The sequence below is a fragment of the Nyctereutes procyonoides genome, unplaced genomic scaffold, assembly GCF_905146905.1.
Source record: "Nyctereutes procyonoides isolate TBG_1078 unplaced genomic scaffold, NYPRO_anot_genome, whole genome shotgun sequence".
NCBI lineage: Eukaryota > Metazoa > Chordata > Mammalia > Carnivora > Canidae > Nyctereutes > Nyctereutes procyonoides.
In genome coordinates, this window is record NW_026575126.1 from 36,013,572 (window position 1) to 36,039,845 (window position 26,274).

Consider the following 26,274-nt stretch of genomic DNA (forward strand, 5'->3'; position numbering starts at 1 on the left):
GATTAGGAATTCCCAGCTGTGGCTATTTCACAGGCTCGCTGAAGCCAGCTGGTCATCAGAGCCTTGGAGGAACGGAAAAAGGCAAGAGCAGGCTGAGTGCTGGCGGGAGACTACGGCTGGGGGCTGACAGGAAGCCCAGAATGGGTTGTCAGCCCAAGCCCAGGACCCCCTTTCGTCCTCCCCCCAGCCCAGCGGAGGCGCGGTGGCCAGCCGGGATCCCTCGCACCACCAGGGGGCAGCACCCACTCATCCGGAGCAGGCTGTCACAGGGCGGGCTGGGCCCAGGCTCCTACCCTGTCCTGGGCTCCCTACTGTGGGGGACTAGGAGGCCTCACACACTGGAACTGAGACAAGCCTTGTAATGCCAGCTGCAATGTGCTGAAGCCCCCAGAAAGTCCCAGCAAGGCCAGGTGACAGGTTAGCTCAGAGCTCGAGGATAAAACTTCCAGAAGTGGTGAGGACTTCTCCAGAGGCCTCTGGCCTGAGGCGGAGCTGCCCTCTCGGGGAGCTGGGCAGTGCCGGGAGTCAGGGACCCTTGCACCGCCTGCACGTTAACTCACTGCCCCTCCCAGCCTGGGCCTTCGGTGTTCCTGGCTCTTCCTGGGTTCCCCTACCGCACCCCAGCTTTTTGAGACTCCTCCAAGGCCTCCTATTTGCCTGGTAGCTTTCTCCCTTTACCCATCTCCCCACATGCCTATCACCAACCACAAACACTGCAGAATGGAAGGACCAAGGGTCCTTGGGATGGGCGGGGGCAGGTCAGGCTGCTGTATTCATTGATTTCCAAGGCCTGGACAGCTTCTGGCACACAGTAGGCACTCAAGAAATATTTATTGGGTGAGCAAACAACTCAGCTGTGGGATGCTAGGATTTTTTTTTTCATTCTTCCCACCCTACTCCCATCAATTTCTCCTTCTTTTTAGAATGACTGAGTGCAGCCAGCCTGAAAAATGCAAAATGGAGGAGACCACAAGAGAGTCCACCGGGACACAGCCAGGTAGCAGGTTAAAGCTATTCATTGCAGTCGGTTCTTTAAAATCCTTGCTATGGCTCTTCCTTTCTCCCTCCAGCTTCTGGCCAGTCCCGGGTCTTCTCTTCCCAGTCACATTGGAGATATGTCTTCTTTGCTGCAGCAAACTCAAAGCCAGCCAAACTCTGAGATGCAGACATTACGGACTGGACACAGCAAATGTATGTTTCCGGCTCCTGTCCAGGCTGGCAGCCGCCTTCTCTGCATGTTAGTACAGATCGCCACAGACCACAGTCACTCTGGCTTTCTGACCTCATTAATGAGACCTCTGCTGAGGAGCCTTTGCATTTGCATTGAGCTTTGAACATTTCCTTGGAGCACATCCAGGCCCTTGTCTTGTTTTCCCAGGATAGCCAGGTACTGCTGCCTAATCCGGGAGTCGGATGGCGCACAGGTGTCCAGACCAGGCCCACTGCCTTGCATTTCAGCCTTAAAATCTTCCTTATGTCATCCGGATGGACAGGGAGGCTACCTGAAGCTGTAAAAATAGGAGGATTAATTTAAAGACGTAGGAGAGGCTCTGGACTTAAAAGCAAATAAAAACAAATAAATCTGGAAATTGCTCTTGGGATGAGGCCAGTAAGTTGGGGCTGGAGCCGAATGTTTTGGGTATGGAAGCTTCTCAATCACTTAGCAAACAGGTTCTCAGAGGCAGGCGCTGTGGGGGCTATCACGCTGAAAAGCGGTGCCCTCTGGAAGGCTTCAGGGCCAGAGGGGGGAGCTGAGAGGAACTGCCAGGAGCACAACGACGCAGACACCAGGAGGGGGTCGCCCGGCAGGACGCGGGTGGCTTTAACCGGGGGTCCTTCAGGACCGCGCACTCCACATCCACAATAGTGCCAGACACAACCAGGTTTTCTTCCACCCAGACCGGGAGCCAGTTGTCTGCACAAGGCTCCCAGGTCCCCCTCTCTAACGCGGGGGCCTCGGGGATGGTGGCAGGGCCCGACCATGCAGACCACAGCCATCTGGGGCCTAGCTGGGCCTCGGAGGCGCAAAGGTGGGGGCGGGGTGGTCAGGAAGCCCCACAGGGTGCCTGGGACGGGCGGGGGCAGCCTCCCGGGGACACCTCTCCACTCCCCCCTCCCCCGTGCTCCGGTCCGCCGCAGTGAACCCGCCACGCGAGTGGGGAGGGGGCGGGCCGGGTCGGAGGTCAGGGGTCGCCGAGGCTGCGGCGGGAGGAGCTGCGGGGCGCGGGCGGGGGCCGGGGCGGGGGCGGCGCGCCAGGCTGGGCGCCGGCGGCGAGCGGGTTACGCGGCGGCTCGGCGCGTCTCGGCGGGCGGAGGGAGGCTGAGCCGGTCGGCCCCGCGCCCGCCCCGCCGAGCGCGCGCGGCCGAGCCGGGCCCCTGAGGAGAGGGCGCCGCGGAGAGCCACCGCCGCCGGAGGGAGGTCGCGAGCCCGCGAGCCCGCGAGCCCCCGAGCCCCCGAGCCCCCGAGCCCCCGAGCCGCGGGCCGCCGGCGCCCGGACTCCCCCGCCCGGAGATGGGCCGACGCGCGGATGGCGTGGCTCCCGGCGCCGCCAGATGGCAGGAGCCCGGCGCCGGGGCGCTGCGCTGAGGCTCGGAGCGGCGCAGCCCCGGGAGCCCGCAGGTGTCCTTGGCCGCCCGGCAGCCCCGGCCCGGGCCCCCGCGCCGCGCAGGACGCCGCGTCCGAGCCCCCCGCCCCGGCTCGGCCCCCGCCCGGCCGCGCCCCGCGCCCCCGCCCGCCCGGACGCCGCGTCGGTCGGCCCCGCCCGCCTCGTGCCGGCGCCGGATTTATGAATCGGGGCGGGAGGCCCCCGCCGCGCTGACCGCCCGCGCCCCGGGCCCGCGGCCGCCCCGGGGACTTGTTGCTGCGCCGCCGCCGCCGCCGCCGCCGCCGCCGCCGCGAGCCGAGGGCGGCCCGTGAGAGCTGCGCGCCCCGGCCTCCCGCGCCGCCCTGGGCGCTCCCTCGCCTCGCGGGCCGCGGGGGGCGTGTCCGGGGCCGCCGCGCTGCGCCCCCGCCCGCCCGCCCGCCCGCCCGCCCGGGCCGCCCGCCCGGCCCGCAACCACCTGTGCGCCCGGCGGAGCCGCGTCGTCCCGCCCCGCGCCCCGGGGGGAGGCAGGGGCAGGGCCGAGCCGCGGAGGGGCCGCCGCCCGCCCGCCGCTGCCGCCGCCTCGCCCGCTCCCCGCCCCCGCTGACGCTGCCTCCTCGGGAAGGGTGTTTGGAGGGCAGCGGCCGCCCCAAGCCGGAGCCCCGCGCGAGCGCCTCTTATGATCAGCTCGGTGTGCGTCTCCTCCTACCGCGGGCGCAAGTCGGGGAACAAGCCTCCGTCCAAAACATGTCTGAAGGAGGAGATGGCCAAGGGCGAGGCGTCGGAGAAGATCATCATCAACGTGGGCGGCACGCGACATGAGACCTACCGCAGCACCCTGCGCACCCTCCCGGGCACCCGCCTCGCCTGGCTGGCCGACCCCCATCCCGACCCCCCACCCCCACCCCCCACCCCCATCCCGACGGCGACGGCGACGGCGACGGCGACGGCGGGGCGCGGCCCGGGCCCGATGGCGGCGGCGGCGGGGGCCGCGAGTTCTTCTTCGACCGGCACCCGGGCGTGTTCGCCTACGTGCTCAACTACTACCGCACCGGCAAGCTGCACTGCCCGGCCGACGTGTGCGGGCCGCTCTTCGAGGAGGAGCTCACCTTCTGGGGCATCGACGAGACGGACGTGGAGCCCTGCTGCTGGATGACCTACCGGCAGCACCGCGACGCCGAGGAGGCGCTCGACATCTTCGAGAGCCCGGACGGGGGCGGCGGGGCGGCGGGGCCCGGCGAGGAGGCGGGCGAGGACGAGCGCGAGCTGGCCCTGCAGCGCCGGGGGCCGCACGACGGGGGCGCGGGCGCCGGGCCCGGGGGCTGCCGCGGCTGGCAGCCCCGCATGTGGGCGCTCTTCGAGGACCCCTACTCCTCCCGGGCGGCCAGGGTGAGTGGCAGGAGCCCGGGTCTCCTGCGGCGTGCGCACCGACCGGCGGGGGCGGGGGGATGCGGACGGACCCCACCCCTGCCTCCCCGCCGTGGCCTCGGCTCCCCGGACCCCCGGGGGCCCCATCCCCACCCCCACCCCCACCCTCTCTGCTGCGCGCCTCCCCGGGAGATGGCACACGCTCGACTTACTACTTGGACCGAATCCCAGCTGCCCGCTCTGCCGCATCCCCTCCCGGGGACTGGGGTACCCTTACCGGAGCTCCTCCACTCCCTCTTTTTGCGCGCAGGCCGCCTCTCTTCACTTGCCGCCCCCCCTCCCTGGAGCCGGCGGCCCGGAAAGCTGGAAGGGGCCTCCTGCCTAGGGCGGGGGCAGAAGCCGGCGTGGAGGGCCCGCTGGGGGCGAGCCCCTGCCTTAGCTTCTTCCGCCCGCCACCTCCCTCGGGTGCTCCGGGCAGCACCCTGTGCTGAGAAGTCTGAGCTCAGTGGAGGGGTCGCCGGCTTCGGCCCATGACAGACAGAGCTGGGACCAGAGCCCAGGCCCCTCATCCAGGTTGCCAGAGGGCCCTTCCTTCAGGGAGCTCAGTCAAGGTGTCTGCCCCGGGCCATGGCCCTGAGGCCCCCTGGTCACCCGGGATGGCCTGGCTTCAGCTACACAGGAAGAGCCTAATGTTCTCGGGGCTGCGGGGTCCTGCGGTCAGTGGCCAGCCACAGGCTACCTGTGATATCCTAGATTTGTTGACACTTCTCTCCTTCCTGCTGTGGCAGATTGGCTTCCCAGAAAGCCCTGGTTCAGGTTACTGCTTGAAACGGGAATATGGAGGGAGAGGGGGGTGGTATAGGTCGATTTAGGCAAGGTCCAGTCCTTTCCCACCACACCACCTCCTGCTCAAGTCGACCCAGTTTCTCCCAACCCCCTTAGGTAAAAGGGGGTAGACGGGCCGAGATATGCTTGGACAGCTTAAAAAAAAAAAAAATCCCTGGAAGATGGCTTTAGATCCCTTAAAAAAAAAAAAAGAAGAAGAAGAAAGAAGGAGAAGGAGAAGAAGAAGAAAGAGCACCCTGGGGGCTGCTGTCTGGCTTCATGGCTGACATGGCCTGGCTGGGGTCTGTCTGGGAGACAGGAAAGAGCAACAAGCATTGTGTCTGGGGACCGCCTCCTGCTGTGCTCACTTCTGGCATCCCAAGTTGTCCTGTTAATGAGTCTCAGGGCCCTGTCACCCTCCCCAGCACCTCTTGAGCCTAGGCCTCCAGCTAGTCATGGAAGGAAAAGTTCTTTCCCTCCCAGGGGAGAACGGGAGACCGAAATAGGGCTGCAGGGCAGGCCGAGCTGGTGTCAATGCCAGACTAGGGCAGATGCAGCTCCTGCCTGGAAGGAGCGGAGGTCTCAGTGGCAGAGTCCTACCAGGCTGGGGCTGCAGGCATTCCCAGGACAGCCCCTCGAGGGCAGAGATCTTTTCCAGGACTGAGAATGAAGCCCTGGCCCACTGCCTCCGTTTCTTCTTCTGTAGGCCTGAGATCAGCTCAGAAGGTGAGGGCCCCATCATGCCCTGGCCTGCGTCTGCTGTGAGTTCTGGGGGCTTCTCATGCACTTCATTTATTCTGCTCTTGTCAGCTCTGGAGGCAATGTGTGCTAGGAGAGAGCGACAAGTACTGGATAATTCAGGTTCTTTCCAAGTTGGGGGTAAGGGGAGAAGGCGGTAGATTTGGCCTCATAGCAATGGTGAAAGGGGACAAGCCAGGGAAGCAGGAATGAGATGAGGTGGTTAGGGGAGCTAGATCCTGTTTCTGAGCATTCTGGGGTCCCTGGGGGGACTTTTCACCTTCTCTGGTTCTTTCTCGGATTCCAAGGGACTGTGCCATCAATCAGTTTATGTTCCGCTCAACAAACCCCAGGGTGGGCCAGCCAGGGGTCTCTCTGAGTCAGCTCAGAGCCTTTGAATTCCTCCAGGAGCCTGAGATACTCACCCTTTTGATAGGGAATCACATCAGCCATGGCATTGCCAGTTGAGGTGAGGAGTCTGGGACCAGGCAGGGTTAATTCTTCGTATCGAAGCAATGAAGAACCAGGTATCAGAAGTGTCAGATGTGGTCAGAGACACATAAAGTAACAACAGAGCAGGACTCTTCGCTAGTGTTAACTTTCTGGTTGTGAATACTGATGTGAACAGCTGTATGGAGCCTCACAGCACTTGTCCCCAGAGAGGACTTGCCTCCTGCGAAGGAGCACAAGGCAGGGGCCAGCCTTCCATTCAACTCTTCTTGGCACTTACAAGTGAGAAAAGATAATAATAAAAAAAAATTTAATAACTGCTATTTGTGGAACATTCCATGTGAGTACATTACATGAAGTCCTGGTCAGTCCTCCCAAAAAACAGAGTGGAGATCTCCTCCCAGTTCAGTAGATTGAGGCCATGAGAGGGAAGCATCTTGCCGGAGATGACACAGCCAGCTTGCGGCAGCCTGTGAGTCCAAGCCCCTACTCTTCTGATTGCAACATGTTCTTTCCACTGAGTGTGGCTGTTTGTGAGGTGGAGAGGTGGCTTTTTTCTTATTCTGGCCTGGAAGGTTTTCTGAGGCTCTGTACTTCCTGTGAGTGACATCAGAAAACCCAGGGGCAGACAGGGACATCAGAAGAGACATTGACATCTAGGGTACTACCCTTCCAGGCCCGAGGGCCCGAGGTGTGGGGTTCTGGGGCTGTGCCCTCCCTACTCTGTTTCCCCCAGGCCAGTACCACTGCCCCTCCAGCACTGTCCCCTGGGTCTGGGGCCCGGCGGCATCGGCCACAGGCTCGTGGCGTTCACTGAAGGCCAGCGGGGCAGAGGAGGAGCACTCAGCCCCAGGCGTCTCTGCACACAGCAGCTGGTCATCCGAATAGTGCGTTGTGACAGGAGCAAAACAGATACAAACGGGAGAGTGAACTGAGCTGATTAGGGAGCCTGTTGCCTGTAAGCTACTGACCCGGCCCGCAGAGCCGTCCCCGATCGCGCAGGTTCTAGGCCGGTGGGGTGCTCACCCCTGCTCCCCGCACTGTGACCAGGCCCATGGTGGCCACTGCTGTGGTCCTGTCTCTGTGGCCTGGCCTGGGTGCTGACATGACGGCCAGGCCGGTGCCTCCCCACCTGCCCAGCACCCCCAGGCCCAGGCTCAGTCGTGGCCACGATGGCTTCCCAGCCTGATGAATGGGACCCCGGGACATTCCTTTCACCCCCAGCCTCTCGAGGACCCAGGCTGGGTTACCAGCCCTCTTGAGAAGGATAGTCATTGTCCTTTGGCTAAATCAGTACGTGGATCAGTTTTCCCGTAAGGTTTCCCTCTGAGAAGAGGATGTGATCTGAGGATCTCGGTAGCCCCAGGAAGGCAGCCGGGGCTGGGTTTTCACGTGGGCTGACAGCCACTGCGGGTTAGGTGCTGTCCCCTGTGCACCTGTGCTGTGTTCCCGGCTCTCAGCTGGCCTGGGGGAGGCAGGGGCGGTTGACCGGTGTTCAGTGAGGCGGTCCTGAGGCCCGGGGCGGGGGGCGGGGGGTGGGGAGGTGGTGCTTGCTCAAGATCACACAGCTGGTGGTAGAACTAGGCTCCAAACCAGATCCCAGAACCCACGTCGGCACGTGTAACCACACCTGCTGCCAGCAGAAGGCCCCCTCCCCGCCCCGCAGCCTCCCTGTCACTCCTCCCTCCAAACTCAAGCCCCCCCTCCCCCTCCCTAGAGTGGCTCTTCTCTGCTCTGGCTCTCTTTGATTTTTCCTCACTGTGGGACTTTAACAAAAAGAAAGAGGACTTAGTTACAAGAGGAGGCCCAGGCGGAGGAGGGAAACGGAGACCTTGGAAAGAAAGGCAAAGCTGCCTTCTGGCTCATCCCTCCGGAGGGCGCCCAGCTTCTCTGCCTGGCCGGTGCCTGGGCCAGCCAGCTGCGGGGCAGGATCCTGTGGTCCCAAGGCTGCTGGGCTCGTCAGAGCCAGGAAGCCAACCCGGGAGGCTAGGTGCCCTATCTTCCCCAGTACTCGGGGCAGGGGCAGCCAGCCTGTGCCGTCCCAGGAGCAGGAGGGTGTCAGGCCAAGGGTGCAGGCCTCTTCCCGACCCTGCCTCCAGGCAGCCTCCTAGTCTCCTCCTGGGTTTGTTTTGTGGTGTTTTTTTGTTCTAAGTAGACCAACATTTTCCTCTGAACATCTTGTCTCTGGATAATGAGGTGTTTCTAGTTGTCACCATTTGGGGTGGGGTGTAAAGTGGGGGAGGGGTTAAAATAAACTTGGCCTATTTTGGGGATATGGGGGAAGAACAGGCAGGAACAGAGCCCAGCAGCTGGGCCTTGGGAACAGGGAGTCCCCAGGCCCCTGGCATCTGCCCCTGGATGGTGCTGGCTTGGCATGCTGGACACCAGGGCGCTCATGCCATCCTTGTTCCTGGGCAGCCAGCCTACCACAACCTCTGGTCCAGCTCCCTCCTAGGGGTCCTGTTGTTACTGTTGTTGTTTTGCAGGCTGGGTGATGGTTACCCAGCCCCTGGCAGGGGCTTAGTCCACCCTGGAAGGCCACAGAGTCTGAGAGCCCACGTGCCTGGAGGCATTCCTGGGCACACCTGTCCCCTCTAGCACCAGCTAGCAGGGCTGGCCATGTCTCCTTGACGGGCTCCCCAGACCCAGGAGAGGAAGCATGCAGCCACCTTGGCTCCAGTCATTGAGAAAACATTTATTGAGTACTTACTACATGCCAGACACCAAGCTAGGCCCTCTAAATATATAGATGAGTCAGACATGGTCCTGTTCCTGAAGAGAGCTAGGTCAGGTGGAGTAGGTGACAGTTGAGGGAGATTAGGTGACAAGGAATAGTGATTATCATACACGAGAGATCGTGAGAGGTGCCGCGGTAGTCTTAGGAAATAAGTCCAATAGGAGGTGAGAAGAGAAAGCGATAAATCCCACCCGTGTGTGAGGCGAGGTGGGGGAGAGGGTTGGACGGCGGGGAAGCTTCTATGAGGAAACAGAAGTTACGCTGGACGGGCCCTGCAGGATAATGACTTAGCTCCCTTAAGTAATTTTTAGAAGGAGGAAGGCTATGAGTAAATACATAAATAAATAAAATTTTCGACATGAGTAGTGCTTAACTGTGCAGAGTTAGGGAAGGGGCGAATTTCCTGGCCGGGGGACCAGCCCGGGCAGAGAGAGGACAGCATGGAACATGGATGTAGGCAATAGCCAGGAATTGCATTTGGCTGTATATGCTCTTGGCCAGTGATCCGGGCTGGACCTAATTCCCCCTGGGGCTGGAGTCCTCAGCTCCACACTCCAGGGGCCCTGGGAAGCCCCACGTGCCGGCTTGGCAGGAGGTGGGTGCAGGGAGAGGCGTGCTCTGGCCCCTGGACGGGGTGGGAGGTCCCTGGGCCTGGGTCTGCTCCCGGGGGAGCCCATGGAGGGAGAGGCCCAAGGGTCTCCAGGCTGGGCCGGGCACTCACTCAAGAGCCTAGGCGATCACTCAGGAGCCCGGGCTGAGCGGGAGATGGCTTGCCTGGTGGGCTCTCCTTTCCTGCGTTTGAGCCCCCGGGGCCGCCTGCTGCCTTTGCAGCACCGCCTGGGCACTAGGATCTCACTTCCCCGGAAGCCTCAGCTCCTCGTCCCATCCCCGCAGATCTTTCTCTGCAAGTGTCTTTGGCTGTGTTCTCAAATTTCTCCTCTCCTACACTTCATCCTTAATATAGGTTTTGGGCATGAGTCTTCTTATGTTTATCTGTCCATCTGTCTCCTTGGCCCTTTCTCCTTGGGCTCCCCTCCCCTGCCCCCGCTGATTGTATTCAGTTCCCAATGACTGGTGTCTCTCACCTCCCCCCCACCCCACCGACCCAGCCTGTGCCAGATGCCTGAGACACTCTAGGCTCTGTGCTGAGTTTTACAAATATCATTTCTTTTCATCCTTGAAACAACCCTATCAGGTGGGCACTATTCTCAGCCCCTCAACATATGAAGCTCACCGTAGCCTCAGGGTCTTTGCACTGCCTGTTCCCTCTGCCTCTTGAGCTCTCCTGGATCTTCACATAACTTACTCCCTCACTCCTGGGCTCTGCTTAGATGTCACCCTGGCTGAGGCCTTGCCTCATCACCCTGTTTGAAATAGTTTCCTCACCATCACCCTCCTTACCCCCTTTTCTCTTGATTTTCCTTCCTGACACTTAGAGCATCAACATACTATATATTTTACTTATAGGTTGACAGTCTCCTACTAGAATATAAGGCCTCAGGGGCAGTGCTGTTTCCTGCTATTCGCCAGCACGCAGAACAGTGGCACGTAGTGGGCACTTAATTTCCACTTTATGGGCAAAGGCCCAGAGGCTCAGAGAAGCTAAGAACTTTGCTTCAGGCCTGTCAGGCAGTCAGCAGCAGAGCCAAATGTGGACTCGGAAGCATCGGACTTTAGATTTCCACCAACAACTGTCTTGGGATGAGCTCGGTGAAGGAGGCTGGTAACAAGGCTGGTAACAGCTGGGTCTTGGACTGGCGGGTCCCCAGGAGGGCACAGCCAATGGTGGGGGCCCCCCGGAGAGGGAAGCTTGAGGGAGCAGCGCTGCCCTGCCTGGAGGTGGGCCTGTCCTGCCGGGGCGCGAGACCGGCCGCAGCCATCCAGCAGGGAGCAGGGCCGGCCAGTCCAGTCCACGCAAGCAGGGTTTCCACTTGGGTGGTTCCCGCCAAATCTTCGCCCCGTGTCCTCAGGCCTGGAAGGAGCTGACCGCTGTGGCCGTGGGGACCAAGGCAAGTCACCCCCCCACACACCAGCCTCAGTTTCTTCTGCTGTAACATGGCAGAAGGGGCATCGAACTGGATAAGCTTCCGGGGCCCTTCACTTCTAAAGACCAAGGCTCTTCTGATTTTTCCAGCCCCAGATCCAGCTCAGCTCTCAGAAGCTGCGCATGGCGGGCTGTGGAGGCCCCACTCCTCCCCAGCTCTGCCAGCTGTTTATTGAGCACATACTGTGTGCTAGATACTTGCCTTGTAGAAGCTCACACAGTCCCGCAGCACCCCCAGCGGGCACGGGTGCTGCCCCCATTCTGTAGTGAGAGGCGGGTACAGAGTGCACCATTCACCCAGTGAGCGGCCGGGCCAGAGCCAGGGACTAGGCCATCTGGCCCCAGGGCTCCTTAGCTCTTTGCGCCTGGTCTCTGCTCAGCAGGGGCCAGCGGGCAGGAGGTGGATGTGCCCACCGCCAGCTGTATAGGATGGCCGGGCAAGAGGCTGCTCAGCAGTCTCCGCGCAAGGCCTTGATGTCTAAATAGGGTGCTTCTGCAGCCACTGCCTCACTCCTTGGCCCCCTTTGGCCCTGGCAGCCCTCTGTCAAGAGAGTGGGAGAAAAAAAAGCAGCGTCCCTGCCACCAGAGGGGAAGAGCTCTGATTGCGCTTGCTTAGGACCACCACTTACAAAATCACTCGGTTTGGGAACAACGTAGGGGACAGAGGAATAATTGGGGCCCCGAAGAGGGAACTGTAACCTCCGCACTGACCTGGGGCAACATGCCAGCGCCCATATGCCTGCATCTGTCCCAGCCCGGCCTCAGGTCTGTGTCCTCAGGGTGGGGGCTGGGGGGCTTTCTGGGGCCTGCCTGGCGCCGGCTGCCAGCCCTTGGAGAGGTCACCGGGGAGACTGAGGCCCCAAGGAGGGGTCACCAAGGAGGAGTGTTTGGTTCGAGGGCCGAGTGGAAAGAACTCTGAGTCGGGGATCCTGGCCTCAGTGTGGTCCTGAGCGAGTCATTTGCCCTCTCTCGTGCCTCTGCCACCCCTGAGAAACGGGTACATGTGGCTACCCTTTACCTGCCCCGTCTTCTGGGAGGGCGACATGAGCAGTACCAGTACGTAGATGCAACAGTTCCGTGTTTCTAAAACAGTGAAAGTGAGCGAACACTGCAGGAATTCCAGGAGTTGGGCCCTGACTCGGGAGGGGCGGCTCGTAGGAGCCCAGGTTGGCAGTGAGGAAGGCGCCTTGGCCCGGTGGGTGAGAAAGTGGCTGGCACGTGGCCCTCCCTCCCTTGCCTCCCCTCGGTGCCCCTCTGCTCAGCCCCTTGGCAGCTCTTCCTGAACTTGTTTTTCCAGGCTGCTAATTAACTTCACGCTCGGCTCCCAGGTGGGCCAACTCTCCTGGCTAAACTTTTCCTCAGAGAGAGCGGAGAAAGTGAGCTCCTGCTTCCCATGCTTCCTGGCAGAGCTGGGAGAGGCTGTCTCCACCCCTTACCCCCACCTCCTCTGCTTCTGGGGACCGGGGTGGGGCAGCCCCAGGACTCTGGGTCCCCGGCATCCCCGCAGCCACGGGACAGGTGCCTCCACTAGGTCCTCCCTGGATGGCCATGGAGGGCTCACAGGCTGGAGCCATTCGCCTCAGGCCCACGTCAGCCTGTATTGCCTTCGTAGCCCATTTCTCAGGGAAGTAAAGTGAGGTCAGACAAGGAACTTGAAATTTACCTTTTCAGAAAAGCAGCAGAGAGGAGAAGCTCCAGGCAGAGTTGTCCAAGTAGCGAAAGTGTTGCCTGTGGCCTGCTACTTCCCTTCTCCTTCCTTGCTAGAGCTGATCAACCCGTCCATGTTCAAGTGTGAATAAACTGTGTGTGCTGGGCGTCGGTGTGAAGCCAAAGGCACACATCCCTGGGGTGTGAAACAGCAGTCATCGCGGCGCTGGCTGGGGGCAGCGCTGACAGTCCAGAGAAGGCTCTCCTGGGTGCATGACATGATCCTGCCTGGGCGGCGGTGACGACAGTGTGGGGCAAGGAGCAGGTGCAGTCTGGAAGTTAAACCTGCTGAGTTCAAGTCTGGTTTCTGCCCCTTCCGGGCTATGTGACCTTGGGCGAGCACAGAACCTCTCTGGTACTCAGTTCCTCCCCCTGATGGCGAGATGGTGGGCCTTACGGCACAGGGTCCGGGAGAACGAAGGCGGTAACCCGTACCAGGTGCCCAGCCGTGCCAGGAGAGAGGAGTCCGCTAAGGGACGTGCAGCCCCAGACTCGCTCCTGCTCCAGAAGCCCTGGAGGTGCTGCTGCTTCATTTTTCCAGCTCCCCCTGTAGCCTCTGTCAGTGTTTGGCAGTAGTAAGGGCAAGGTGTGCCTTCTCACCTCCCTGGGCAGACTCTCAGGGAGCAGAGCATCTCTGAGAGGCACGATTAGACAAGAGGCAAGGCCACGGTCAGGTGGAAATCAGGGTGGGGCAGGTGGGGATGCTAAGTGGTCGTGGGGCCCCAGCCCTTCCCCATCAACCTGTTTTAAGCGTGGGCCTCTGCTCAGGAAGGGAGCCCATCCCACACCCCCCGCCCGCCAGGCAGGATGGGCAGCAGCAGGGGGCGTGGGCCTCAGCAACAGGTACCCTGACAGTGGTGAATAACAGATGAAGGCTCCGTAATTGGTGTTATTACACACGCATTTCCTCTCCATTCATAATGATCGGACGCTTAAATCTCTGCCGAGTGCTGCTGTCATCATTCTAGCCGAGATCCCAGCAGCTGTCTAGACCAGCCTCTGCCACACTCGGATCCCAATGGGTGCAGTTTATTTTTTGCTGGAGCTCAGTGTCCCAGGAAATGTCAGTTGTTGGGAAGGGGAGGGGTGGCTATTCTGGGCGGACTCCCCCTGTCTCCTGCCATGGAGCATGCTGTCTTCCCTCGGGCGCTTCTCACTGTCTGGGCAGTTGGCTGGGATATTCTAAGCTGAGGGGTGGGGGAGAGGAGGTGGGTGGGGCCGGGGCCAGGAGGGGGGAGGGGGTCATGTCTGGAGCCTAAAGACTCAGCTGGCAGAAAGAAGCCCCCTGTCTCTGGGCGTATCCCTTATAATGCAGTGGACCTCAAAACAGCGTGCATTAGAATTACCTGGAAGGTTACTGGGCCCTACCCCCAGTATTCCTCATTCAGTAGGTTTATGTGGGGCCCAAGAATTTGTGTTTCTAACTAGTCCCCGAGTGATGCTGCTGCTCCTGCTGGTCCAGGGCCCCACTTTGAGGACCCACTGCCTTAAAGCCTAGTTACCCCAAGTATTGTCTGTGGACCAGCAGCCTCGCCCTGAGAGTTTGTTAGAAATGCAGACTCCTAGGCCCCCGCCTATGACTTCCTGAATCAGAACCACACTTGGACAAGATTCCTAGATGATTTACATACCCGTTACAGTTCAAGAAGTTATAAGGCACAATGGGACTACAGGTGCGCAGAGCTAGGCAGTAGGCGGGGCCAGGCAGCTGGAGTTACCTGTCCAGGTGCTTCCAGCCAGGAGCAGCCTCTGTCTTCTGTGCCCCGTGACAAAGATTGGGAAATACTGCCTTAAGATACCCTAGCAGATGGATAAAGGCCCTCAGAGGGAATTCCAGCCCCTGACCCCATACCATAGTCCTGCCCAATGACCCGTGCCCCCACCCTCCACACACAGGAGGGCGCCCGTCCAGCCCTGACAGGTGCCCCACTGTCCTCCTCACCCACAGGTGGTGGCCTTCGCCTCTCTCTTTTTCATCCTGGTCTCCATCACCACCTTCTGCCTGGAGACCCATGAGGCCTTCAACATTGACCGCAACGTGACAGAGATCCACCGGGTGGGGAACACTACCAGCGTGCACTTCCGGCGGGAGGTGGAGACAGAGCCCATCCTGACCTACATCGAGGGGGTGTGTGTGCTGTGGTTTACACTGGAGTTCCTGGTGCGCATCGTGTGCTGCCCCGACACGCTGGACTTCGTCAAGAACCTTCTCAACATCATTGACTTTGTGGCCATCCTGCCCTTCTACCTGGAGGTGGGACTGAGCGGCCTGTCATCCAAGGCGGCCCGAGACGTACTGGGCTTCCTGCGTGTGGTGCGCTTCGTCCGAATCCTGCGCATCTTCAAGCTCACGCGCCACTTTGTGGGGCTGCGCGTGCTGGGCCACACCCTGCGTGCCAGCACCAACGAGTTCCTGCTGCTCATCATCTTCCTGGCCCTGGGCGTGCTCATCTTCGCCACCATGATCTACTATGCTGAGCGCATTGGCGCCAGGCCCTCTGACCCGCGGGGCAATGACCACACTGACTTCAAGAACATCCCCATCGGCTTCTGGTGGGCCGTGGTCACCATGACGACCCTAGGCTATGGGGACATGTACCCCAAGACGTGGTCAGGCATGCTGGTTGGGGCGCTGTGTGCACTGGCTGGCGTGCTCACCATCGCTATGCCCGTGCCGGTCATTGTCAACAACTTCGGCATGTACTACTCCCTGGCCATGGCCAAGCAGAAGCTGCCTAAGAAAAGAAAGAAGCACGTGCCACGGCCGCCCCAGCTTGAGTCACCCATTTACTGCAAGTCGGAGGACACCTCACCCCGGGACAGCACCTACAGTGACGCCAGCCCCCCTGCCCCAGAAGAGGGTATGGTTGAGAGGAAACGGGCAGGTGAGATTGGGGGTCGGGAAGGAAAGCCACCTCTTCTCCAGTGGCCGAGGGAGTCCCCAGATGAACCTCAGCCCTTGGAATTTGGGATTGTGCTTTACTGCTCCGGGCTTCCCTAAGTATAAGATGTGCCTTTAAGAGTGCAAAGTATTGAGGCCAAACCCCTAGCTTCTGGATTTCCAGTAGCTTTCTGGACATCAGGGTCCGTGAAGTGAGTGTCCCGCCCAGTTTAGGCTTTGAAGGGCAGTGCACGGGGCTGTAAATTCTGATACCACCTTGGCCACCATGCTGTGTGACTTCAGGCCAGTCACTAACCCTCTCTGATCCTCACCTGTAAAATGGGAACGCTCTCCTACTCCCAAGACTCTGATGAGACCCAAACAAATGACAGACATGAGAGGACTTTGAAAAGTAAAAGCCGCTTTACAAGTATCAGGCGTTGTCATTATTAGGTAGAGAGCAGGGCAGCTGTTCTTCCAAGGTGCATCAATGCATGAATCATTCGTTTCCAAACGTTGGAGTCTCATATCTCTTGGCCTAATAAATGCAATAACGTAACAGCAGTGGGAGGCTTCCTTCTGTTCAGCACAAGCTAGATTGAGTCCTGGGCTCAGGGTTTCACATGGGATGGGAGGGAACCAGGAGGGAGTAGCCCAGAGTCAGGCAGGGGGGAAAGGAAGGTGGAGGAAATGGCATCTGCATCTTGGAGGACGGGGAGGGCCTGAGGATCAGGATCCTGCTCCTCAAGGATGGGAAAGGCCACCCCTGGAAGGTTGCTTCTGGCCAAGTCAAGAGATGGGAAAGGAAATAGGCTTAACCCACAGCAACGTGCAGTTAGGCTGGAGAGTGGGAGCCTAAGTGTTAGGCATGGGGTGGGCTCCCGAGGGAGTCTGGGATTCCTAGTCTGGGGAGCCCTTGGATGCCAGGCCATCAGGGAACTGGGGCTGGGCCAAGAGACAAAGGTAGCAGCTTCTGACCAAGCTCTGGGAGCACCCTGGGGGGGGGGGTGCCTGACTTGTGATACCCACCGGCCTGTTGGGGGGTGCCCATTGTACATGCTGGGGCTACTCACTCGCTGGGGTCATGCGGGGGCCTGGGTTTTCCAGAGATGCTGATGGAACAGCACACCCACCAAAGTGGTACCCCCTTCCCCGATCCCTGAGTATAAATCTCAGCCAGTATCTGAGGGAATTTCAGCTGTACTCTGAGGCCCATTCAGAGCTCAGGGGAAACCTGGTGTCAGCACGGACGAGCCCCTGCACCAGCTTCCCAGCGCTCACCTGCCACGCCCCATCAGCTATGCCTCAGCCTGACCCTAACTGGCTGGCCATGCACAGGGCACTCCTAGCCACCCTGCCTTCACACAGAGCAAACCCCTCTCCAGGGCCAAGGGCGTCCCCAGGCTGCTGCCTGACAGAGGCAGGGTGAGCGCCCACAGCAGTGGGAGCCTTTGGAGCCTCTCCTGTGCGGGGTCTTCTCCAGACAGGTGAGCCCCAAGCAGAGGGCTCCAGATCCTTCAGGCACCTGACTCTTCCCTACATGCCCAGTGAACAAGAGAACATGCCTTCGGGGGGCCCAGAGACATAGCCATGGAAGCCAGTTTCTTGGTTTACCCCTGGCGGTGCCAGGCCCCATCCCAGCGAGACAGGCGTTCTCCGAGGGAATGCAAGCTCATCCAGGTGTCCACCTGAGCCAGAGCCCAGGAGGAAGCAGAGTCCGCCACCTGCCTTGGGCTCCACCAGCCTGCAGCCAACAGATTCAGGAACCCCTGCTTACGGCATCTCCGGCCCCACGTCCCAGGAAAGATGCTAGGCCACGGCTGAGAGGGAAGCGGGGCCTCCTGACCCATACCCCCTCCAACCCCCATGCGGGCCCACTCCCTGGCCCTCCCAGGGAGATGCCAGGCCCCCCTTGGTAGGGGAAGTGAAACGCTGGGTCCGGGATCGGAGAGACCGAGGCAAGCCCATGAGGCAGGCCCCGGGCAGCCCCTCACCCAGCCTCCTTTCTGTCTGCCCCCTTTAGACTCCAAGCAGAATGGCGATGCCAACGCGGTGCTGTCAGACGAGGAGGGAGCTGGCCTCACCCAGCCCCTGGCCTCTGCCCCCACCCCTGAGGAGCGCCGGGCCCTGCGACGCTCTGGCCCCCGAGACAAAAACAAGAAGGCAGCGGCCTGCTTCCTGCTCAGCGCTGGGGACTATACCTGTGCCGATGGTAGTGTCCGGAAAGGTATGGCTCCCCGGGCCGGGCAGGGGGGAGCCCCCATGGAGCTGAGTCTCCCCAGAGTCCCCCCAAGACGCAAGGTCCCCTCCTCCCCTGAGGTCTTGGCCACCATCTCCTCTGCCTTGAACGTGCCCCCGCTTTTAAGACGGGTAGCCTGATGCCTGGTCCCTGGATTAGAAAGGCCTCTGGCATCCTCCCCCCGCCTCCCGCCACAGAGCCCAGCCATCCCTCACCCCCAATGCCCATGGTGAAGACAAGGGCCAGAGGGTAAGGGGATAGCAAATCAGGGGCCCCTGTAGTTGCCCTGCCTTTTATCACCACCTCGCCCTCTGGTTCCGGCTGTGACCGCAAGGCCTGGCCCCACGGGAGGGATCACGACCACACTTTCCCTAGCCCTCCCTTAAACACAGCTAAGGTTTCCCAAGTAAGTACTCCCAGAGATGCCAACAGCCTTCAGGAGTCGGGGTGACAGCGAGCTGCTGGTGTGAGGTCTTCGGAGAGCCTAGCACAGGCCCCACCTGCATCAGCCTGCACTAGGCATCCAGGAGCCCAGGGGGCCTGGCCCAGCTCTGTGGGCTCTCGAGGCGGAGCCAGAAGGTGACCAGGAGGTGCGGATGGGGGCACGGTGGGTAGAGAAGTGTGCTCCGGAGGATTTGGAGGGTTCCAGGGAGCAGCCTGTTCTCCACTGTGAGGGCAGGTGGAAGCTCTGTCAGCCGCCCCAAGCTGTGGCGGGAGCGAGGCAGAGGCTGGGCAGCGAAGCTGGGGTTCCTCATCTGCAAAAAGGCACTCGGAAGTGACCGAGGCTGGTTGAGGGCCAGGAGTGGCTGTGAACAAGAGTCTCAGGAGAAGGTGTTCCCATCACTATTTTGTCTTTCGTGCCCTGTCCCTGCCTAAACAGTTCCACGATAAACCTTGACACCCCCAAAACAAAGCTTGTCCCTGTGTTCTCAGACCACTTCTTAGTCTGCCTTCTTTTAGCTGGATCCACCCTCACCTCCCCACCCCCTGCCAAACTTCTTGCTTTCCCCAAACTCCAGAACAAGTGTAGGTTGAATGAGGCAGGGCAGTGGCTGCTGTAGGATTAGCCTGTGATGTCTCTGTCCCCCCCGAGGATGACCCTGGCCTGCCCATCCCATGCAGCCTGCAGGGCACCTTCCCAGCCCTCACCCCTACAGGATTCCCAGGGCACCCTGACCCTAACCAGGCCCTGAGAGGTGTGTGTCCAGCTCTGCTGGGCGTATGTCCTATTGGGCGGCAGCAGCAGGAGTTGCTGTCTGGCAGCTGGAAGGAGATGGCCCAGAGGCCTCAGTTACAGGGCTGCAGACAGAAGGTACCCTCTCCTGTGTCCCTCTGGTCACCCCATCCTCTGTGTCCCTCAGTCCTTGGGCTCTGGATGTGCCTGTCTCTCCTGCTCCCCATCACAAACACACAGCAGCTTCCACTGTGTCCTGGTTCAGACCCAGATATTTGCTTCGGCTGGAGGATGCTAAGTGAGGGCCCAGAATGTGGGGCAGAGGGGCCACCACCTCCCCACAGGACTTAAGCACTCCCATGAGTGTCCAGACCCCTGTTTTCACACCGGTATTGGGAGGGACTCAGCAGCAGTGTGGAAGAGGCTACAAGGGTGCAAGCCAGGAGGGACAGTGAGGTCCTGGGGAGTGGGTCGCACCCAGGGCAGGGGTTGCACGTGTGCGTGCATGGGCCGGAGAGTCTGGAGCACACATACCACCAGATCCCTCTGGGCGCTTGTGCGGCCCGGCTGCTCTATTTTCAAGATGCCTCCACACTGCTTCTTGGCAACAAGCATGTAGCTCAGCCAATTAGAGTGACCTTCGAGAGGGAACAGGTGGGTTGCTGGGAAACAGGCCCTGCTGAGCAAGCGTGGCAATTAGCATCGCCAAACTCCCAGGAAGCACTCAGCAACTTTCCCTGTGCCAGACCATGTCTCACTTCTCTGCACTCAGGCTCCACAGAGGACCTGGAGTGGGGAGCCCGGGGCTCCCCTCAGCCATGGGCACAGACCCCATTGTTAGTCTGTAGCTGCCCGAGTGTCATTGTGCACTTCTGGGAGGAAGGTGCCCAGTGCCAATCAGGGCTTCTCAGAATTGAGAAGAGCGCTAGAGGGATCTTCGCGTAGCTGGAGGGGAGCTTACCGGACAGTTACAGGGCAGAGATCAGCTGTGGGGCCCCGGAGTCTGTACTCTGGAGCCCAGGTGACCTGGAAGCCAGGGAAAGCTAGGGAGCCTTCCCAGGTGGGCCAAACCCTTCAACCAGCCGGGGGCTCCCTGCCCCACAGAGTCCCCCGGAGCATGGATCCCACAGAGCTGCTCAGACAGGGAGCCATGCCCCTCTGACCCATGTGCCTTTTCTTCACCAAGGCTGTGCAAAATCCCGGAGTCTAAACAACATAGCTGGAGCAGCTGGAACCAGTCTGGGGCTGTCTCCACTGGCATCGAGATACAGCTCACCCTACCCTCCACGAAAGCTCCTGCTGTCCAACCACTTCCACCCTCTCACCAGCCCTCCACCTGGACACTCGGCCCCTTAGCTGCGCCCTCGGCCCTCCCCACCTCTGGGCACCCCCTACGCTCACATGCCCTCCAGCCCTCCTTCCTCTGGAGGTCCGAGGGACCCGGGCAGGAGGCAGGAGAACCCAGGCCGCCGAGCCTCTCCTCCGCAGCCCCTGGCTCCCCAGAACATTCAGCTCTGGAGACTGAGAGCAAGGCGGGGGGATTACTCCCAGGGCTGCTCCCCCACCAGTCCCCATCCTGAGCCGGGGCTGCTGGCACCCCACAGGACCCGTGCCTCGGCCTTGCCTCTGCTCAGGGTCCCACCTGCATCACGGCACATGCATCTCCATTCCTCGAGGCCTTCAGTCACTCACTGAATTGCTCTGTCTGTCTGTCTGTCCATCCCACACCCAGACCAGCAAAGAATAAGGCTGTTCGTGGGGCACGCCCATGTCTGCTGGTGTGCAGGGAGCTAGCTGGTCGGGGGAGCGGTGCCCACCCCACCCACCGGGAGAGGAGGCCCCATGTCCTCCAGCTCTGGCATGGCACGCAGGTGGTGGCCTCAGGTGCACGGTTGGCTGCCTTGGCAGGGGAATGCCCTCCCCGGGGAGTGACACCCCACGGCAGAGCCTGGGCGGCCCATCTGCGCCCGGGCCGCTGCACCTCTCCCGCGCTGCTTTCTTGGCTTCCACGACCGTTTTTCTTCCCTCCTTGTCCCGCTGCCTCAGACTCCCAGCCCTGCCTGAGTCACCTGCGCTCCCACCCAGCCTCTGCGCTCTGGATTGCTGCCAGAACCGGAGACTCATCTAATTTCTATAATTAAGTGTATTCATTTACCTAACGAGCCTGGGAGCACAACAGGTTTGTGAGTCATTGAGGGAGCAGGGTGCACCCGGGCAGGGGCAGCTGAGGGGAAGCGTGAGGACAGCACCCCCTCCGGAGCTGGAGCTGGCACCCGAGCTCCCAGGAGGGCCGGCCGGGGCAGGGGGGGGGGGCGGCGGCAGGCGGGGGGGGGGGGGGGCCCTTGGCAGCCTGGGGAGGAGGCTTTCGCCCGCAGCCCCAGGCACATGGAGGCCTCAGCCAAGACATTTCCTGTTTCACCTGATGGGAATTAGACCTGACAGTGGAGCCGCGCGCCTGGCAGTTTTTAGAGCCGGATTATGCAACTTTGGAGAGGGAATGACTAAGGTCCATATCTGTCCCTTCCAGGGTGGGCAAAGATAGGACTGGCAGGACAGCACCCAGGGGTGCAGCAGGAGGCCGGGGCATCTGGAGGCTGCCCGAAGGATGAACAGCGGTCAGATCAGATCGTTCCATGAGGGTTGGGTGCTATGAAAAGCCTGTGCCAGGAGCACCCCCATTTCACTGCCTTCTTCGGCCTGGGGCAGACACAGGAATGTGCCTTCCAGAAAAGTCTGTCCAGGGTGGGTACTGGGATGCCGCAGCCCTGTTGTGGTCCATGGGGCCTGTCTCCTGCTTGCTCTGAGAATGAAAGGTCCCCTTGAGAGATGAGAAAATGCAGGGGCATCCATGTGACCAGCCTTCAGAAGGGGACAGGCCCCCTTGAGTGACAGGAACAGGGGAGCTCTGTGGAGCAGGATGGAGGCTCTAGGAGCCCTGTCACCGCGGGGCCTGGGAGCCTAGCTGCTTCTCCTTGGTGGGGACAGACTGAGTCCTGTCCCCGCAGGGCTCCCTGGCACCAGGGTCCTGGCCCTGGTGGGGACGTGATGAGCTAGGTGTCCAGCTGAGCACAGGCCCCACAGCTCTTCTGTCCTTGGGCTTGCCTTCCTGGCTCGGGGAGCTGAGGTGGCTATTTCTGTGGCGGCCCTCAAGTTGTCAGGAGTCCAAGTTTCCACGGCACCCACCTCCTCCTTCCCTCTCTTCCCTCCCACGGGGATGGGCATGCTCATGGCACCCCTCTGGTGGGTGCAGCTGTCCCTGGGCGACATGATTCGGCAGTGCTAGGCTGAGGCCCCTAGTGCCGTGGGAGACCACACCCGCCTGTCCCCCCACTGGCTCTCTGGCTTCTGTAAGGGAAACACGGGCCCTAGCTAACAGGACAGCTACCTCTCTGGGCCTCTGGGCCTCCGGGGCCCTGGGAAGGGGCAAAGTGAGTCCTGGGGTTCACAGAGACCCACGGTACACCAGGCCCTGCCTAGGGAGGCGGCTGCCTACGTGGGCTTCAGCTTATCCAGGCCTTGGGACTCCCTCCTCAGGAGAAGGCTCTTCCACTACAGTCTGAGGGCACAGTTTGCTTTATGTTGCACGTAGACTCGGACCTGTACTCATTATTTTGTCTTCTAGAAGCCTTTCCCGCACAGTGGGGGCTCCCTCCCGGCACAGCAGGGCAGCTGCCCAGATAGGAGTTGTTAACCTTACTGACAACCTTACAGGCCATTTCCCAACCCCCAAGACTTTTGGGAGGAGCTGTGGGCTGAACCTAGAGAAGATGTCTGTTCAGCGTAGGCCCGGGAGTCAAAGGGGAGACGGAGTGTCAGCCCAGGGCTGGGACTCCGGGAGTCACCACTTGGGCCCTGGGCTGCCCTTTCACAGAGCCTCCTGAGGGAGGAGGGCCTCCTCTGCCCTGGCCAGAGAGCATCACCCCCAAATCCCTGCCCCTACGGCAGCCCCTTGCCTGCCTTCTGTGCCCCCACTGGGAAGGTAGGAGAAGGGGAGGCCCAAGCCACTGACACTCCAGGCTGAGGATGGGGTGCCGAGAAGGGCTCACTGAGTGGCTGGGTTTCTCAATAAGATGCTCTTTCCTGGCTTTGTCTCCTGAGATGGACACATGCCTCCTCCCTGACCTTCCCCTTCAGGACCTACCCTCCAACTGCTCAAATTCTGCTCCAGCCAGATTGAGGAAGGGGGGCTAGGCACCACATGGCAGCGCACTCGGGAACCTTCTTCCCCAGCCCCCCTAGGACAGCAGACTGGCCCCAGGGAGTGAGGGGAGCGGGAGGCTGTGTGGGAATGGGGAGCCCGAGCTGGACCACAGGCCACGCCAGGATCCGGGCCAGGCTGTGAGGCTGTGGTCCCTCTGTCCACTGCACTGGAGTTGTGAAGACCTAGGGCTAGGGATTTCTGGAACTCATTACCTGAGCAGGTACGGAGATACACTGTAGCATCACCTATGAGTCACTTTGGCCCAGCGCTGGGTAGGCAGCCAGGGGCTGCAGGAGAGGCTCACCCCATCCCCTGACCCACCCCTGCTCTTCCTGGTGTCCTAGCCCTGGGTCCCCATGCCTTCCAGCTCTGCTCCTGGCCTAGCCCTTAGCCCACAGCCCGTGGGTCAGCAGCCAGCTTCCTTCTAACATCTCATTCTTTGTTTCTCCCTTTCTTTTGCTGAACTCCTTGCCCCCCCCAGAAGGCAATGTTGAGCTGAAAGCGTGCGTCCCAGTGTCTCACACCTGTGCTCTTTAAACACAGAGACCTGCCACGACGCCCTCTCGCCCAGCTATGCCCAGGCTGAAGTCCTCACCCTCTCTTAAGCGGCACCAACGTGAGAGAGGCAGGCAGACAGACAGAAAGCCAAAGGCTTAGGGAAACTCTGGAACCCTGGCAAGAATCATTCAGAGATCCTTGTTTGCACAGGACTGACGGAAAACCTCCCGTGTGACCCTCCGGGCCCAGAGCCATCTGGGTCCGATGTTCTGTTCTGTTGTGCCCTGAAGAGATATATATGCACATATGATATCTATATTCATACCTGCTATACTTGTGTGTGTAGTGCACGTGCTATTGGTGGTCTGTCTTCCCTGTGGGGCTCTGTCTCCGAGCCGATGCCCCACCCCCAGGCCCCCCGCCCTTCTGCTCACTGACGCCTTGTTTCTGCTGAACGCCCACGTGGAATGTCCCAGGGAGAGAGCCTCTGGGGACTGCCAGTTCCCAGCCTGGACTCGCCCTCTTGGGGTTGTTTCCCCGGTGGCCGGTGGTCTGTGGAAGGCCTGCCTGCCCACCCTCACCCCCTGCCCTGGGTCACTGCTCCACCAGCCCCACCCCACCCCAGATTGGGGTTCTACCTCCCACCCCACACCCCAGTTCTGGGGGGACTTTTAGGGGCTCCTCTCCTGCAGCTTCTTCCACCTTCTCTGTGTCTTGGACTGAGGGGGTATTTCATCTTTTCTTATTTTGGGGTATTTGTTCTGTCCTCTTCGTCCATTTGTTTTCAAAGATGCTGCTGGGCAGACGGGCAGGAAAGGGGCCTGTCTGCCCATCCGGCTCAGGGGTCTGAGAAGGGGAAGCCTCGGGCGAGTGGAGACCAGTTACAATACTGTCCTTCCTGGCCGGTGGCCAGAGGCTGCGTGCAATAGCAGAGGCCGGGTGACCCTTTCGACCTTGGCCTCTGCCCCTCCCTCGGGCCTCCTGCCCTGCTGCCCCGCCCCGCCTCGGCCCTCCCTACTGTTGGTCAGTCCTTGTCCACAGCTGTCCCCTGGTGTGTGTCTGGGGCATGCCTAGGCCGGGCCCTGCGCCCTGTCTGCATGCCTCCCCTGTCACGCTGTGCTCGAGCCCCAATAAAGACATCTGGAGCATCCTGCTGCTCCTGCCGCGAGCGACTGCCTCTGCCTCTCCTTTCCGGCTCTGTGTCTGTGGGGACGTCCCCGGGCTGCCACCCCGACACCTGAGAGATGCAACACACTCCTATCCCAGCCTCATAGCACACTCCTATCCCTGCCCCCTCCGGGGATCGTCCATACTGGCAACCACTGCATATTTGTGCAGGGCCGGGGCTACTCCCGGGGCCCAGCTGGCTGTGTGGGCCGAGCCCTGGGGCTGCCAGGGTAGTGGCGATGCCTGGGTCGCCATGGATGGAGTCGACAGGGTGCTGGTGGCACCCTGGGCCGAGTCAGGGATGGGCAGTGACGGGACGGTGGGCCCCTGGGGGGGTGGCGAGTGATGGCGACACACGGCCCTGATGGGGGTTCCCACTCACCTGGCGGCACGTGCAGGGCAGGCTGCGGGCACACAGCCTACAGGCTCCTTGGGCCACACGCCCGGCTCCGTGCTCCGCTGCCGCCACCTCGAGGCCTCCAAGTGGCGCCCTCCCCCTGGCCCCCGGGAGCGGGCCTGAGTCGGGTCTGCCATCGGCCAGTGGCGCGCCCAGGGGAGCTCACCTGGCCTCGGGTTCCCTGCCCTAGAAGCGGATCACGAGGGCCCGAGTTGGGGACAGGCCCGGCCAGGCCCCCAGCTCTCCTGTGCTTTGCAGCGGCCCCCCGGGAGCGGGGCACGGGCGCCGAGGGCAGGGGCAGCGGCCTGGGCCGCGGGGCTTGGAGGCCCTGGAGCCGCGGGCTGAGGCTGGGCGGCGGCCCCGCCGTCAGGTAAACACGCCTCCTGCGCTCCGGTCGGAAGGCCTCCCAGGGGCCTGGCCGTGGCCGGGCGCGAGGCTCTGCGGCCTCAACCGTAGTACGCAGCACGGCCCATGGCCCAGATGGCCGCTTTTTTGTTTTGTGTTTTTGTTGCTGAGTGTGGAACTGTTTCACCATTTCATGGTCAGGGTCCAGGAACCAGCCCGCAGCCCAGGGGCACCAGGTGCCAGGAGCCCCTCAGGGACCCACAGAGATGCAGCTGGGGTCCCTGGCAACACTCCGGTGACAGACTCCTGGAGGGGGCAGGGGTGGCAAGCAGGGGCAGAGGGTTGGGTGAGAGAACGGGCCACTCCTCTGTCTCAGCTCACAGAAACAGTGGGCACTGCTGTCGGGGAAGAAAGGCTGTGGCTTCTTCGGAAAGCAGGGGCTGAGCCCCAATTAGGGGACAGGACACTGGTGTCCAAGACCGACTCTGGCAGCCAGACACACTGGCTTCCTAGTTGTGTGACCCGAGGCCAGTTCCTTAAGCCGCGTGGACCTTGGTTTCCTTCTCTGTGGAATGGGAGTAAGGGTAGCGCCCACCTCACGGAGCCGTTGGCAGACCTCAGGGAGCCGCGCCCGTGGAGCCCTGGGCACACCGTCCAGCGTGTAATCGTGCCTACAAATCCTGGGGGCAGGCCGAGAGCTGTAGAGCAACCAGCCCCATAAGTCACCCCGGTCTGGCTTAGGGCCTCACCTTCCAAGTAAGTGCTACGAATTAGCCTCATTTCATTCTGTCCAGCCCTCCTGTCCTTGTGCGGAGGCAGAGTGGCGGTCATCTTATCAGATTGACGTGTATTGAGTGCTGGGCGATGCATCCAGTGCTCTCAAAAATGCATTCCAAGATTGGTGTGATCATCCTCCTTGCT

General features: G+C 61.1%; 1 protein-coding gene across 1 annotated transcript; it reads left to right on the forward strand.

Annotated features, from left to right (window-relative positions):
• The first annotated feature begins 3,242 nt into the window (after nt 1-3,242).
• On the forward strand, nt 3,243-24,613 carry KCNC4 (potassium voltage-gated channel subfamily C member 4). The gene is given in 5 exon segments (XM_055340528.1): nt 3,243-3,520; nt 3,523-3,971; nt 14,400-15,336; nt 17,356-17,559; nt 23,490-24,613. Coding segments are annotated over 5 exon segments (1,911 nt in total). The 5' UTR covers nt 3,243-3,261; the 3' UTR covers nt 23,552-24,613.
• The last annotated feature ends 1,661 nt before the right edge of the window (nt 24,614-26,274 follow it).